Source organism: Lolium rigidum, chromosome 1, assembly GCF_022539505.1.
Source record: "Lolium rigidum isolate FL_2022 chromosome 1, APGP_CSIRO_Lrig_0.1, whole genome shotgun sequence".
In the NCBI taxonomy this organism is placed as follows: Eukaryota; Viridiplantae; Streptophyta; class Magnoliopsida; order Poales; family Poaceae; genus Lolium; species Lolium rigidum.
Genome location: NC_061508.1, coordinates 182,625,229 through 182,642,259, shown reverse-complemented (window position 1 = coordinate 182,642,259; position 17,031 = coordinate 182,625,229). Strand labels below are relative to the sequence as shown.

General features: G+C 45.3%; 1 protein-coding gene across 10 annotated transcripts; it reads right to left on the bottom strand.

Annotated features, from left to right (window-relative positions):
- Positions 1 to 509: 509 nt before the first annotated feature.
- On the bottom strand, positions 510 to 4,532 carry LOC124685796. 10 transcript variants are annotated; one of them, XR_006997622.1, is made up of 5 exons: positions 3,830 to 4,532; positions 3,011 to 3,084; positions 1,798 to 1,920; positions 1,540 to 1,657; positions 510 to 887 (listed from the first exon to the last, which is right to left on the bottom strand). XR_006997622.1 is itself a non-coding variant. In XM_047219861.1 (4 exons), exons 1-4 carry the CDS (start codon positions 3,962 to 3,964, stop codon positions 1,633 to 1,635), a joined length of 357 nt encoding a protein of 118 aa, XP_047075817.1. In that variant the 5' UTR covers positions 3,965 to 4,532; the 3' UTR covers positions 510 to 1,632. The 10 variants fall into 10 exon arrangements, 4 of the variants coding, with proteins under 4 accessions (XP_047075817.1, XP_047075804.1, XP_047075797.1 ...); XR_006997621.1 differs by having other exon boundaries at positions 510 to 800; XR_006997626.1 differs by adding an exon at positions 2,776 to 2,867 and having other exon boundaries at positions 510 to 1,920.
- Between the last annotated feature and the right edge of the window lie 12,499 nt (positions 4,533 to 17,031).

The following is a 17,031-nucleotide window of genomic DNA, read 5'->3' as shown; positions in this document are numbered from 1 at the left end:
GCGGAGGAGCTTGTTGCACCATTCCCGGATGCGCAGATGGATTTTGGTCTCAGGAACCAATCAATGGTTGCCTTATTGGCAGTGAAGATGTTATTGTTGTTTTCGAGGATTGTTAGGCGCATATGGGTCATCCATACCACTGCATCCCTTGGTCAGGAGAAAATAGCAAGGTTTTCGTGGGAACGTTGTCCGCCTACACATGCGTGCATTATCAGAAGAAGAGTACCGCCAGGTACATTTATATGCTTAAACGGTTAATTTATGCCTGAATGAATCGTTAGCACTGATCTTTGCGAAACTGGCACACCAGGTATGCATACATATGCTTGAACAACTAATTTATTTGCAAGAATGAATTGTTACCACTCATCTTTGCCAAAGACCTAGAGCGGCCCCATCGGGCACAGGGGACAACCTGAGCTGAACAATAGAAGATATTTCTATTTTAAATTACGGATGGCGAAGTAGAAATGTGCGGAAAAATAGGGGAGAGCTGACGTGCAAATAGATTCATAAGTGAACACACTAATATCCATGGAATAGGAAACATCACTGCTCATATTACTTTAGATTCCATTACATAGCTAGTTGAGCGATGGACACTAATAGGATGCAGAACACTAACCACATAACTGACGATAGACCAAAATACACATGCAGAAAATTGAATTTGAACAGTAGTGTAGACCACCTTGCCTAGGCAGTAGGTATGTGCTCTGATAATTCCTTCCCCTTGCACGGTGAAGTATCGCCAGCGTTGTCTTTGTCAGAGGAGAGAATGATGATGCCGTCGGCTGTACCTGCAGGACCAACAGATAGTGTGGCTAAATGGTCTTCTATCCAGGGATTGCTTTTCGAGGGCCCTGGCTGGTGTCATCCGGATTCTTCTATTAACAGATCATCGGAACCACACAGTTAATTATTCGCTCCTCTCTAACACATTTCACTTTCAACAGTATTATATCATTCACATACCGGAGTACTTCAAGAGATTGTACATGTATTTATGTTTCGAAATACTTTCTATTTTTACATCTGATATATGTATGATTCTTCTAGAACAAATACTACTTACCAAACTCAGTATTGTGAAATTTTGAGCACATGGTAGCTTATAATTCTGTAAGTTTGGAAGATACGGTCGAGGCCAAAAGAAGTAATAGATCTCCACAGGCAACAACACACAAGTTAAAATTTAAACTGATCATGAATTACACAATTTGCACTGGCTGCCTAATTTTACCAGCATTTGGATTCATTGCAAATTCCCCTTCATTGGGAAAACTACCATTAACCTCTAACATGATGGATTACCAGTGTCAAGAAAATGACGGTCGAGGCCAAAAGAAGTAATAGACCTCCACAGGCAACAACACACAAGTTAAAATTTAAACTGATCATGAATTATACAATTATACTGGCTGCCTAATTTTACCAGCATTTGCATTCATTGCAAATTCCCCTTCATTGGGAAAACTACCATTAACCTCTAACATGGATTACCAGTGTCAAGAAAATATGGCAAAAGGGGGGATATACCTTGAAATAATTCTCATCAGATTTCTGTCATTTTCATGATTTTGCAGGGTCTTACTTTACTGTGAAGGTAGTAGAACTTCAATAGCAGCCACTTCAGTGGCAATGGTGAATTCCAAACCTGAAAGTTGAAAGAGCTAATTCATTTTCTGGTGATCTGTCATTGTTATCCACTTAATTCCCAGCGAGGATCAGAAAAGTAGCTTGCAAGCCTGCGAGGCTAAGGCAACATGTGTTTTGGATCTTCCTCTCTTTGCTTGCCTATTATCAATATACTGTGGATTCCACTCCCAGGGGCTAGCATTAAAGAACCAAAGGGATTGCGCGTAGCCTAACTTTCTTGACGAAACACTGTCTTTCAGATAGGAACCTGCAAGGCAGGACCTGAAAGGAGAGCAGAAAAACAAATAAGAAATTGTTTAGAGCACAAGGATAATTATAACCGATGCCCTGCTGCGAGTTGGTAAATGAATTGCACCATGTAACGAACTATTCAACTTGGACAGCAAAATAAATATGCACAATTTAAGGATAACTTAAGCGAAAACATAATCCAATGTTTAATTTTTCTACCAGTGACAACAAGAACAATATGTCTGATTATAGAATAACTTAACCTGAAACATGACCTGATGTTAATGTTCCGAAACATGCACCAGGTAACGGACTACTCAACTTGGACAGTAAAAACAATATGTCTAATTATAGGATATCATAGGATAAAATATGATTTAGCGTAAAACATGGTCTGTTGTTTATTTTCCTAACCTAGACAGTAAGTACAATATGTGCAATTAACCCAAAGCATCGTTTTCATGTTTATTTTGAAATACTCAACCTGGACAGTAAAACAATATGTCTATAGGATAACCTAGCCTAAAATATTATTTAGCTTAAAACATGATCTGATTATTATTTTCTAATATAGAGAGTAAGAACAATTTGTCTAATAACCAAAAGCATGGTGTGCTGTTTATTGGTAAGTTGACGGAAAATACTCGCCACTTTATTGGTAAGTTGACCCAAAACTAACAAAGAAGTGTACAGACTAACAGATGTGTCATGGTTTAGAAGTGGCATACAATAAAATTGATGAGACAAAAGACATAATACAAATGTTTGTTCACATAAATGTGCAACGTTGGAGATGTAAGCTGCCCAAATTCCTCTATATTAGATGAACACTGGATAAAGAATGAGGAAATGTTTTAATTGTCTAAATGCAAAGCACAGATATACCTGAAGCCATGTCTAAGTTACTGAATGTACCTGCAAGGCTGCAACCATGATATGCTCTGATGTGCATACTCTTACAGATAGTCCATTACCTCCTGGTATACAATATTTATAGTTTTAATAGTTGGCACATCATTTTTGGCCATCACAAATATTTTTAATCCTTTTCTTGAGGTGATGAAATACTGGCGCAGAATTGTAAATGAGAAAATATAGGTTTTGGTAAATAAATGGCTACCTTATCCAATGCATGACCGTATTTCCATTGCCGAGACGAATTTCACACATCCAAGCAACCATATCATTTGAAGGCTGAGAAAATTTAAATAATCAGTTAAACAATGAGGAGGAATATTTGGGAGTTCTCGATGGCTCGTGCTTTTAAAATTTGTTTGAAGTACCAAATATTCAGTATATGGCACTTCATTTACAAACAAATAGAAATATGTGAGAGTATGTACATAAGGAACATCTGGTGAAAGCTAGATATGCGAATATGAATGAAAACAAATATCAAACAGTTCACATACAGATCTAGGCACAGGGATTTGCAATGGTTAAATGTGACAAAAAAGCAGCAAGAATATGGACATACAACTGATATATAATTAGAGTGTGTGTGACACCAACATACAACATGACTAATGGCTTCTTCTATTTTATTTTCCATGTTCATTATGGCATGTATTAACAGGTAGATAGCTTTCTCCAAAAAAAAAAACTTGAGAATGGAAAATCTGCTACAAAATCGAAGATGGCACCGGTTGATTCCACATGGCTCGCAACTACTCATTCCAGAGATAAAGAAAAAGGCATTATCAAAAGCAAAAAACAGCAGAGCAGAGCAAATCTAGCCTTAGTTTCACAAACCATATAAGATTGAACTCACAAGGTTCAAACAAAATTAGTAGAAACCTAAATGTATTGCATTAGTCATGTTAAAATACAGGCTAAAATCCAGTGAATAACTATTAACTTTACTTATGTTTTGTAGTGTGCATAAATTAAAGAGAATTTATGCTATTATGTTTTGCATTGCAACTGCATGAACCAGAACCTGCACGCTGATTTGGCCGCGGTCGATGGCGCCGGCCGTTCCATGATTCTTTTCGAGTCGGAAACTCATGACGTCGCCCATCCAGAACGTTCTCCACCTGAACCCACCGCCGCTCATCCTTGCCCTGCCGTCCATCTGCTAGTACCAGGTCCTGAACCTAACCTGCAGCTCCAACGTTGATCTGTCAAATGTTAGAATCTTAATCATCGGCCTTGTCTCCGCGCAAGCGCCACGCCTCGTGCTTGGAGGGGAACCGGCAGCAGCCAGAGTGCTCACTGACATGCTGCGGTGGAGGCTGAGCGTCGGTGAGTAGCAGCAGCAACACGTCGTCCCTGCAGCATGGTCGATGCCGTCCAGGGAGAGCAACGGGGAGGCCTCCTCCTTGTGTCGGCGGCGGCGTGCCTGAAGGTGCAGCAGCCGCGTGGACGTGCCAGAAAGATGACGGCCGGCGAGCGGGAGCAGACGAAGGACGGCGAGGGAGGCAGTGGATCGGGGACATGCGTGACCTGTGGCTGATATGTGCCATCGGCGGGTACAGAGGAGCTCATACGGGAGCTGGAGGATGGAGGAGGAGTGGGGGATCGGGCAAGATGAGCTCCGGCAGGGCGGGGCTGGTGGAGGGGGGTCTGGAGGACCTTGGCCTGGCCGGTGAGGAAGATGATGAATAGAGAGAGGAGAGGAAATCTGAAAAGGGATTTATCCAGAGAGAGAGAGAGAGCAAGTGCAAAATAAATGATCAAAGCGGTGCCTTCAGGACCAGAGCAAAAGAATGCAGAGATCGACACGAAGACCCGACAATTCATCAAACGCCTACCCACCATGGCCCACCACTATCCCAGGATGAACAAAGCTATGGCCACACCGGCAATTCCCAGAGCATCCACCACCAGAGGACCAATATACAATCAAATGAAATCTGAACCTGCCTAAATCTATTAGAGAGGACCAAATCTGTACACGGAAAAAACACACAGTAATAAACCAGCACGGAACATACGTGTTAGCTCAAAGTTAATCAAAAAAGTAATTCAAAATGGAAACTGCTGGGCGTCCCCCGGGGGATCTGATTCCCCAGCCCCCGGGTCCCCAGCCGTCGGATCAACCATTTTGACGGTTAGATTTGCATGTAGCAAAAAAACATCTCCGGTAGCAAAAAATCACCCCCGGCAGCAAATGCTGAAGCAAAAAACGGTTCGTCCATGAATCAAAAGAAAAAGTCTAAGATCGCCGGAGTCTCGCCGGAGACCTCGTCGGAGACCCCGTAGCAAACATCTTACGCAGATGTAGCAAAATCGCAAATAAATTGTAGCAAATTTTTTTATTCATATGTTGCAAATCCTCTAAGACATCAACGGAAACCTCGCCCTGCAGCTGGCAATAGAGCCGTTCGAGGTTGCAGCAACTCCGTCCGTCTAGAACAGAAACGCCAGAAGCCGCTAGTACCAACACCCTGTGCCTATGGTAGCAAAAAATCCACCCTCCACCGATAGCAATGTCGTACACCTTAAATAGCAGGCCTTCGCAGGTAGCAACGCCGCAGGCCTAAGGCAGCAAACCTCCTAATGAAGCAGAGGAGCGCGAGATGGAGGCGACACTGGTAGCATCGGCGGCGACCGCCTGTAGCATTGACACCCTCGGCTGGTAGCACCAGTGAAAGCCACTAGTAGCATCCCAAATTGGGTTACACAGCAGCGTCGTCGACCGCCGGTAGCAAGGGTGCCCACGGTAGGCAGCACCTCCGCCGACGGGAGGCAGCAACGGCGCCCTCGCAGGGCAGCACCTACGCCCACGGCGCGCGAGCAACGCCGGCCATCGTAGTGGGCTGCAGGGGAGAAGGTCGGCGAAGAGGGCGACCACAGAGGAGGCGGAGCTTGACGTAGCGACGGAGCAGGCCATGGGGGCGAGCTCCCGTCGGTGAGACGTGCGAGCTCGCGGCGTCAAGGCGGCCGAGCTCGCGGGGTCAAGGCGGCCGAGCTCCCGTCGGTGAGACGTGCGAGCTCGCAGCGTCAAGGCGGCCGAGCTCCTGGCGTCACGGCGGTCGAGCTCCCGGCGTCGAGGCGGGCCGTGGGCGAGCTCCCGGGATCAAGGTGGCCGAGCTCCCGGCGTCGAGGCGGGCAAGCTGCTCCCGGCGTCAAGGCGGCCGAGCTCCCGGTGTCGAGGCAGCGAAGGAGCAGGAGAGGATCCTCTCCGGCGAGGCCACGCCAGCATCCACATCCACATATATGCGGCGGAAGAAAAGAAGGTGGAGGTTGGGGATCGGAAGAGATAAGAACGTGGGTGGGACCCATCACGTGCGACCACGCAGAGAAAAAGGCAGGCGTGTGCAAGCCGTAGGATGGACCTCATCGTGCGGCTAGGCACCAGGAGGCTGAGACGCGCCTAATCCCCCCGGGGAGATGAATCATTTTCCATTCAAAATTGTGTGAAAAAAGATGTTTGTTCACCTTTAATATAGTAGTTATAAGTAGCGAAAATGCCAAACGGAATCTGGATACGCGCGCACCCAGTTATGAAAAATTCAAAAAAATGCTATTTAAAAGTTTCAAAAAAATGTGAAGTAAAATTTTGCATGTTCATATTATGTTGATACCTACCCGTGTGCGTTTTCATGAAGAAATAATATTGTATGTGGCCTACACAAAAATAATAAAATGCAATTTTCGGATCTGTGAATAGTACAAATTCCTATTCACTATTGTCATTAGGGCATTTTGTCATTTTTGTGTAGGCCACATACAATGATATTTTTTCGTGAAAACGCACACGAGTAAGTATCAACATAATATGTACATGCAAAATTTTACTTCACATTTTTTTGAAACTTTTAAATATCATTTTTTCATTTTTTAGAAAACTGGGTACGCGCGTACCCAGGTTCCAAACGTGCCTGTCGTTATAAGTAGCTTTTTTTTGTATAGAAGAAAGTTTCCTTAAAACATCTTTAACAGAGAGCCCGTAAATCCGCCGAAACTGAATTTTTCCGGCGGTTTTACGGGTGTTCGGGCCGAAATGCGCACAGAACAGAGCCCGAATACATGGGCTGGCCCGTAAAAGAAGTTCAGGGGTCCGAGAAATCGAGCGGACGCCCCGTATTAAAAGGGCCGCAGAGGGGAGTTCGATTCGTAAACCCTACTCCCCTCCGCCGCTCCTCTCCCACCGCCGTCGCCTGCCATCGCTCCGACGAGAGATTCCGGCCCCTCCGACGCCGCTCCGCCGCTTCGGCCACCACCCCTCCGTCTGGAATGGCGTGTGCAAGACGCGTGGGTAGGGGAGGTGGCCGATCCGGAGCCGGTAGATCAACTCGGCATCCGCCGGGTGTACGGGTGTCGCTGGAGCGCGCCAGGCGGAGGCGCTCCGACGGCGCGTGGCGGCGGGCCGGCCGGAAGTGGCCGGAGCTAATGGCGCACCTTCAAGCGCGCACGGAGGAGGTTACGGAAGGGGAAGAGGAGGCGCCCGCCGCTGCCGGCGCGTGCAGCCCGCCGCTGCCGGCGCGTGCAGCCCGCCGCTGCCGGCGCTGCCCCTGCGCAGCGACGACGACGCCGCCGGGCCGCCTCTGGCCTGCGGGAGCACCTCCGAGGCGGCGGCCATCGAGGTGCCGGCGGTCGTCGTCGCCTAGGAAGAGCCGGCGACCCTTCACCCTCCGATGGCGACATTAAGCGCCCCGGTGACAGTATAGTCACTAGTGGGACTACAAATCTAGTCTAATTAGGTCCCTAGTACGTAATGTAGGTCGAATATGCATGTATTTTGCCCCTATTATTGTAAATTATGAACGAATTCGGCTTGATCGGATGAAATCGAGTGCAATCGCGAATTTCAATTTCCCGCGACGTTTGATTTCAGCGAGTTCGGTTCACGTTTTCGGTTTCTGTTCTGCGCCGTGGCTAAATCCGCTCGCATTTTGTTTTTTCGGGAGACTGAACTCACTTTTTTCGGTTCCGAAATAGGGGATCTGCTAGAGATGCTCTTAAGTACCCCTGAACGATGTGTCTCACGCTCCGCGCTGCTCCTGTCTGGGGCGACATCGATTGTGAGGGGTTCACCACAGTGCTCTCGCGCTGCCGCCGTGCCTGTGTGAGGGATTATGGGAGACACGCACAACGACGCTGGGAGCTCGCGGAAGAGGTGTTCGCGGCTTCCTCGCCGCCGGTCGAAGCCGTCTGCTCGGTCGAGGAGTTCGGCGACTCTGATGCGGCTGGCGACCCGGTGGATCTTGCCCATCTTGGGCCCACCCTCGACTCTACCTGCTTGGTAGAACGTCATCATCCTTACCGGAAATCTCTCCTGGCCGCTGCCGCCGCTTGACGATGGTGATGGCGTGTATTTCACACGTTCGTTGGGCAACCCCAAGAGGAAGGTATGATACGCACAGCAGCAAGTTTTCCCTCAGAAAGAAACCAAGGTTTATCGAACCAGGAGGAGCCAAGAAGCACGTTGAAGGTTGATGGCGGCGGGATGTAGTGCGGCGCAACACCGGAGATTCCGGCGCCAACGTGGAACCTGCACAACACAACCAAAGTACTTTGCCCCAACGAAACAGTGAGGTTGTCAATCTCACCGGCTTGCTTGTAACAAAGGATTAACCGAATTGTGTGGAAGATGATTGTTTGCGGAGAAAACGAGTAAAAACAAGTATTGCGAGCAGATTTGTATTTCAGTATTAAAAGAATGGACCGGGGTCCATAGTTCACTAGAGGTGTCTCTCCCATAAGATAAAAGCATGTTGGGTGAACAAACTACAGTCGGGCAATTGACAAATAGAGAGGGCATAACAATGCACATACATGTCATGATAAGTATAGTGAGATTTAATTGGGCATTACGACAAAGTACATAGACCGCCATCCAAGCTGCATCTATGCCTAAAAAGTCCACCTTCAGGTTATCGTCCGAACCCCTTCCGGTATTAAGTTGCAAAGCAACAAACAATTGCATTAAGTATGGTGCGTAATGTAATCAATAACTATATCCTCGGACATAGCATCAATGTTTTATCCCTAGTGGCAACAGACACAACACAACCTTAGAACTTTCCATCATTGTCCCGAGTGTCAATGCAGGCATGAACCCACTATCGAGCATAAATACTCCCTCTTGGAGTTACTAGCATCAACTTGGCCGAGCCTCTACTAATAACGGAGAGCATGCAAGATCATAAACAACACATATGCAATAACTTGATAATTAACATAACATGGTATTCTCTATCCATCGGATCCCGACAAACACAACATAGAGTGTTACAGATAGATGATCTTGATCATGTTAGGCAGCTCAGAAGATCCAACAATGAAGCACAATGAGGAGAAGACAACCATCTAGCTACTGCTATGGACCCATAGTCCAGGGGTGAACTACTCACTCATCACTCCGGGAGGCGACCATGGCGGTGTAGAGTCCTCCGGGAGATGAATCCCCTCTCCGGCGAGGTGCCGGAGGAGATCTCCGAGAATCCCCCGAGATGGGATCGGCGGCGGCGGCGTCTCGGTAAGGTTTTCCGTATCGTGGTTTTCGCCTCGGGGGTTTCGCGACGGAGGCTTTAAGTAGGCGGAAGGGCAGAGTCGGAGGGATGACGAGGGGCCCACACCATAGGGCGGCGCGGGCCCCCCTTGGCCGCGCCGCCTTGTGGTGTCGCCACCTCGTGGCCCCACTTCGTATGCTCTTCGGTCTTTGGAAGGTTCGTGGAAAAATAGGCCCCTGGGTCTTGATTTCGTCCAATTCCGAGAATATTTCGTTACTAGGTTTTACGAAACCAAAAACGAGCAGAACAACGAACTGGCACTTCGGCATCTTGTTAATAGGTTAGTTCCGGAAAATGCACGAATATGACATAAAGTGTGCATAAAACATGTAGGTATCATCAATAATATGGCATGGAACATAAGAAATTATCGATACGTCGGAGACGTATCAAGCATCCCCAAGCTTAGTTACGCTCGTCCCGAGCGGGTAAAACGATAACAAAGATAATTTCTGAAGTGACATGCCATCATAACCTTGATCATACTATTTGTAAACATATGTAGTGAATGCAGCGATCAAAACAATGGTAATGACATGAGTAAACAAGTGAATCATAAAGCAAAGACTTTTCATGAATAGTACTTCAAGACAAGCATCAATAAGTCTTGCATAAGAGTTAACTCATAAAGCAATAAATCAAAGTAAAGGTATTGAAGCAACACAAAGGAAGATTAAGTTTCAGCGGTTGCTTTCAACTTGTAACATGTATATCTCATGGATAATTGTCAACATAGAGTAATATAACAAGTACAATATGCAAGTATGTAGGAATCAATGCACAGTTCACACAAGTGTTTGCTTCTTGAGGTGGAGAGAGATAGGTGAACTGCTCAACATAAAAGTAAAAAGAATGGTCCTTCAAAGAGGAAAGCATCGATTGCTATATTTGTGCTAGAGCTTTTATTTTGAAAACATGAAACAATTTTGTCAATGGTAGTAATAAAGCATATGAGTTATGAAAATTATATCTTACAAGTTGCAAGCCTCATGCATAGTATACTAATAGTGCCCGCACCTTGTCCTAATTAGCTTGGACTACCGGATCTTTGCAATGCACATGTTTTAACCAAGTGTCACAATGGGGTACCTCCATGCCGCCTGTACAAAGGTCTAAGGAGAAAGCTCGCATTTTGGATTTCTCGCTTTTGATTATTCTCAACTTAGACATCCATACCGGGACAACATGGACAATGGATAATGGACTCCTCTTTAATGCATAAGCATGTGGCAACAATTATTATTCTCATATGATATTGAGGATATATGTCCAAGACGGAAACTTCCACCATGAATCATGGCTTTAGTTAGCGGCCCAATGTTCTTCTCTAACAATATGCATGCTCCAACCATAAAGGTGGTAGATCTCTCTTACTTCGGACAAGACGGACATGCATAGCAACTCACATGATATTCAACAAAGAATAGTTGATGGCGTCCCCAGAAAACATGGTTATCGCACAACAAGCAACTTAATAAGAGATAAAGTGCATAAGTACATATTCAATACCACAATAGTTTTTAAGCTATTTGTCCCATGAGCTATATATTGTAAAGGCGAATGATGGAATTTTAAAGGTAGCACTCAAGCAATTTACTTTGGAATGGCGGATAAATACCATGTAGTAGGTAGGTATGGTGGACACAAATGGCATAGTGGTTGGCTCAAGTATTTTGGATGCATGAGAAGTATTCCCTCTCGATACAAGGTTTAGGCTAGCAAGGTTATTTGAAACAAACACAAGGATGAACGGTACAGACAAAACTCACATAAAAGACATATTGTAAACATTATAAGACTCCATACCGTCTTCCTTGTTGTTCAAAACTCAATACTAGATGTTATCTAGACTCTAGAGAAACCAAATATGCAAACCAAATTAGCAAGCTCTAAGTGTTTCTTCATTAATGGGTGCAAAGTATATGATGCAAGAGCTTAAACATGAGCACAACAATTGCCAAGTATCAAATTATCCAAGACATTTTAAAGTTACTACATGTAGTATTTTCCAATTCCAACCATATAACAATTTAACGAAGAAGAAACTTCACCATGAATACTATGAGTACAGCCTAAGGACATACTTGTCCATATGCTACAGCGGAGCGTGTCTCTCTCCCACAAAGTGAATGCTAGGATCCATTTTATTCAAACAAAAAAAAAACAAAAACAAACCGACGCTCCAAGCAAAGTGCATAAGATGTGACGGAATAAAAATATAGTTTCGGGGGAGGAACTCGATAATGTTGTCGATGAAGAAGGGGATGCCTTGGGCATCCCCAAGCTTAGACGCTTGAGTCTTATTAGAATATGCAGGGGTGAACCACCGGGGCATCCCCAAGCTTAGAGCTTTCACTCTCCTTGATCATATTGCATCATACTCCTCTGTTGATCCTTGAAAACTTCCTCCACACCAAACTCGAAACAACTCATTAGAGGGTTAGTGCACAATAAAAATTCACATGTTCAGAGGTGACACAATCATTCTTAACACTTCTGGACATTGCATAAAGCTACTGGACATTAATGGATCAAAGAAATTCATCCAACATAGCAAAAGAGGCAATGCAAAATTAAAGGCAGAATCTGTCAAAACAGAACAGTCCGTAAAGATGGATTTTATTAGGCCACCAGACTTGCTCAAATGAAAATGCTCAAATTGAATGAAAGTTGCGTACATATCTGAGGATCATGCACGTAAATTGGCTTAATTTTCTGAGCTACCTACAGGGAGGTAGACCCAGATTCGTGACAGCAAAGAAATCTGGAACTGCGCAGTAATCCAAATCTAGTACTTACTTTACTATCAAAGACTTTACTTGGCACAACAAAACATAAAACTAAGATAAGGAGAGGTTGCTACAGTAGTAAACAACTTCCAAGACTCAAATATAAAACAAAAATACTGTAGTAAAAACATGGGTTGTCTCCCATAAGCGCTTTTCTTTAACGCCTTTCAGCTAGGCGCAGAAAGTGTGTATCAAGTGTTATCAAAAGATGGTGCACCTACAGCGGGGTTTGGAGTTTTCTCAACCATGCATAGTATATTGGATACATAAGTTTCAGCGTCTCCCTTTTCATTAGTCTTGGGCTTGCTACTCTCATCGAACAAATTTTCAGGAACAAGCCAAGCATAGTTATGTTCTAGTGCATCATTCATAGCTAGGAGTTTACATGGTATTGGTGCTTTGATCTCCCCACCATCATTAGTATTATTAGTGTACCTTATTCTATCCATATCCATTTTTTCAAGGAGACCAACAAAATTAGTATGAGAACCAAGCATATTAAATTTAGCAAAGACCTTTCTAGCCTCTCTTGCTAGACCACCAAATTCTCTAAGAAGGGTTTCTAAAACAAAATCTTTCTTTTCCCCCTCTTCCAAATCACCAAGTGTAAGAAACATGTGTTGGATTATAGGATTGAGATTAACAAATTTAGTTTCCAATAGGCGAACTAAAGCAGCAGCAGCAATTTCATAAGTAGGAGCAAGGTCTACCAAGTGTCTATCTTCAAAATCTTCAATGGTACTAACATGGGTGAAAAATTCTTCTATATTGTTCCTCCCAATTATAGACCCTTGTCCCACCGGTATGTTTTTTGTGGTAAAATTAAAAGGAAACATGATGAATTAAGTAAAGTAAATGCAAGTAACTAATTTTTTTGTGTTTTTGATAAAGAGTGCAAGACAGTAAATAAAGTAAAGCTAGCAACTAATTTTTTTGTGTTTTGATATAAGTGCAGCAAACAAAGTAGTAAACAAAATAAAGCAAGACAAAAACAAAGTAAAGAGATTGAGAAGTGGAGACTCCCCTTGCAGCGTGTCTTGATCTCCCCAGCAACGGCGCCAGAAAATATGCTTGATGGCGTGTATTTCACACGTTCGTTGGGCAACCCCAAGAGGAAGGTATGATGCGCACGAGCAGCAAGTTTTCCCTCGAAAGAAACCAAGGTTTATCGAACCAGGAGGAGCCAAGAAGCACGTTGAAGGTTGATGGCGGCGGGATGTAGTGCGGCGCAACACCGGAGATTCCGGCGCCAACGTGGAACCTGCACAACACAACCAAAGTACTTTGCCCCAACGAAACGAGTGAGGTTGTCAATCTCACTGGCTTGCCGTAACAAAGGATTAACCGAATTGTGTGGAAGATGATTGTTTGCAGAGAAAACAGTAAAAACAAGTATTGCAGCAGATTTGTATTTCGGTATTAAAAGAATGGACCGGGGTCCACGGTTCACTAGAGGTGTCTCTCCCATAAGATAAAAGCATGTTGGGTGAACAAATTACGGTCGGGCAATTGACAAATAGAGAGGGCATAACAATGCACATACATGTCATGATAAGTATAGTGAGATTTAATTGGGCATTACGACAAAGTACATAGACCGCCATCCAATCGCATCTATGCCTAAAAAGTCCATCTTCAGGTTATCGTCCGAACCCCTTCCAGTATTAAGTTGCAAAGCAACAGACAATTGCATTAAGTATGGTGCGTAATGTAATCAATAACTATATCCTCGGACATAGCATCAATGTTTTATCCCTAGTGGCAACAGCACAACACAACCTTAGAACTTTCTGTCACTGTCCCAGGTGTCAATGCAAGCATGAACCCACTATCGAGCATAAATACTCCCTCTTGGAGTTACTAGCATCAACTTGGCCGAGCCTCTACTAATAACGGAGAGCATGCAAGATCATAAACAACACATATGCAATAACTTGATAATTAACATAACATGGTATTCTCTATCCATCGGATCCCGACAAACACAACATAGAGTATTACGGATAGATGATCTTGATCATGTTAGGCAGCTCACAAGATCCAACAATGAAGCACAATGAGGAGAAGACAACCATCTAGCTACTGCTATGGACCCATAGTCCAGGGGTGAACTACTCACTCATCACTCCGGAGGCGACCATGGCGGTGTAGAGTCCTCCGGGAGATGAATCCCCTCTCCGGCGGGGTGCGGAGGAGATCTCCGAGAATCCCCCGAGATGGGATCGGCGGCGGCGGCGTCTCGCAAGGTTTTCCGTATCGTGGTTTTTCGCCTCGTGGGTTTCGCGACGGAGGCTTTAAGTAGGCGGAAGGGCGAGTCGGAGGGCTGACGAGGGACCCACACCATAGGCGGCGCGGGCCCCCTTGGCCGCGCGCGCCTGTGGTGTCGCCACCTCGTGGCCCCACTTCGTATGCTCTTCGGTCTTCTCGGAAGGTTCGTGGCAAAATAGGCCCTCGGGTCTTGATTTCGTCCAATTCCGAGAATATTTCGTTACTAGGTTTTCTGAAACCAAAAACAGCAGAAAACGACAATCGGCACTTCGGCATCTTGTTAATAGGTTAGTTCCAGAAAATGCACGAATATGACATAAAGTGTGCATAAAACATGTAGGTATCATCAATAATATGGCATGGAACATAAGAAATTATCGATACGTCGGAGACGTATCAGATGGTGAGGCTTTTCCCCCTCTTCCGACCGTGCAGCTGCCGAGGAGTAGCCCAACGTCGGAAGCCGCCATCCCCTAGATCCTCCGCGGCGGGGGATTTGGACCAGTCCTCCTGCTGCGCCTCGCCGTGCGCCCTGCGCGTGGGAGATCTTCTTATCCCGCTGCCGGCAAACGTCGGGCCACCGGATTCCACCTCGCCGCCACCGTCGCCTCGAGAGTTACGGTTTCCCCCGAGGCCACCTCCTGTGTGGGCTGATGGGCCGGCCCAGGTGGTGGCACCCCATTCGGCCTAGTCCATTGCGGTCGAGTGGGGGATGTCGTGTGATACGTCTCCAACGTATCGATAATTTCTTGTGTTCCATGCCACATTATTGATGTTATCTACATGTTTTATGCACACTTTATGTCATATTCGTGCATTTTCTGGAACTAACCTATTAACAAGATGCCGAAGTGCCGATTCTTGTTTTCTGCTGTTTTTGGTTTCGAAATCCTAGTAAAGAAATATTCTCGGAATTGGACGAAATAAAAGCCCGGAGGCCTATTTTCTCACGAAGCTTCCGGAAGTCCGAAGACGAAAGGAAGTGGGGCCACGGGGAGCCAAACCCTAGGGCGGCGCGTCCCCCCTTGGCCGCGCCGCCCTGTCATCTGGGGCCCCTGTGCCCCCTCTTGACTTGCCCTTCCGCCTACTTAAAGCCTCCGTGACGAAACTTCCAGTACCGAGAGCCACGATACGGAAAACATTGCGAGACGCCGTCGCCGCCGATCCCATCTCGGGGGATCCAGGAGATCGCCTCCGGCACCCTGCCGGAGAGGGGAATCATCTCCCGGAGGACACTACACCGCCATGGTCGCCTCCGGAGTGATGAGTGAGTAGTCTACCCCTGGACTATGGGTCCATAGCAGTAGCTAGATGGTTGTCTTCTCCCCATTGTGCTATCATTGTCGGATCTTGTGAGCTGCCTATCATGATCAAGATCATCTATCTGTAATTCTATATGTTGCGTTTGTTGGGATCCGATGAATAGAGAATACTTGTTATGTTGATTATCAAAGTTATTGCTTATGTGTTGTTTATGATCTTGCATGCTCTCCGTTACTAGTAGATGCTCTGGCCAAGTAGATGCTTTTAACTCCAAGAGGGAGTACTTATGCTCGATAGTGGGTTCATGCCTGCATTGACACCTGGGACAGTGACGAAAGTTCTAAGGTTGTGTTGTGCTTGTTGCCACTAGGGATAAAACATTGATGCTATGTCTAAGGATGTAGTTGTTGATTACATTACGCACCATACTTAATGCAATTGTCTGTTGCTTTGCAACTTAATACTGGAGGGGTTCGGATGATAACCTCGAAGGTGGACTTTTTAGGCATAGATGCGATTGGATGGCGGTCTATGTACTTTGTCGTAATGCCCAATTAAATCTCACTATACTCATCATGATATGTATGTGCATTGTCATGCTCTCTTTATTTGTCAATTGCCCAACCGTAATTTGTTCACCCAACATGCTTGTTCGTCTTATGGGAGAGACACCTCTAGTGAGCTGTGGACCCCGGTCCAATTCTCTTTCTCGAAATACAATCTACTTGCAATACTTGTTTTTACTGTTTTCTCTGCAAACAATCATCTTCCACACAATACGGTTAATCCTTTGTTACAGCAAGCCGGTGAGATTGACAACCTCACCGTTTCGTTGGGGCAAAGTACTTTGGTTGTGTTGTGCAGGTTCCACGTTGGCGCCGGAATCTCGGTGTTGCGCCGCACTACATCCCGCCGCCATCAACCTTCAACGTGCTTCTTGGCTCCTCCTGGTTCGATAAACCTTGGTTTCTTTCGAGGGAAAACTTGCTTGCTGTGCTCATCATACCTTCCTCTTGGGGTTGCCCAACGAACGTGTGAAATACACGCCATCAAGCATATTTTCTGGCGCCGTTGCCGGGGAGATCAAGACACGCTGCAAGGGGAGTCTCCACTTCTCAATCTCTTTACTTTGTTTTTGTCTTGCTTACTACTTTGTTTGCTGCACTAAATCAAAATACAAAAAAATTAGTTGCTAGTTTTACTTTATTTGCTATCTTGTTTGCTATATCAAAAACACAAAAAAATTAGTTTACTTGCATTTACTTTATCTAGTTTGCTTTATTTACTCATTGCTAAAATGGCCAACGCTGAAAATACTAAGTTGTGTGACTTCACTAGCACAAATAATAATGATTTCTTAT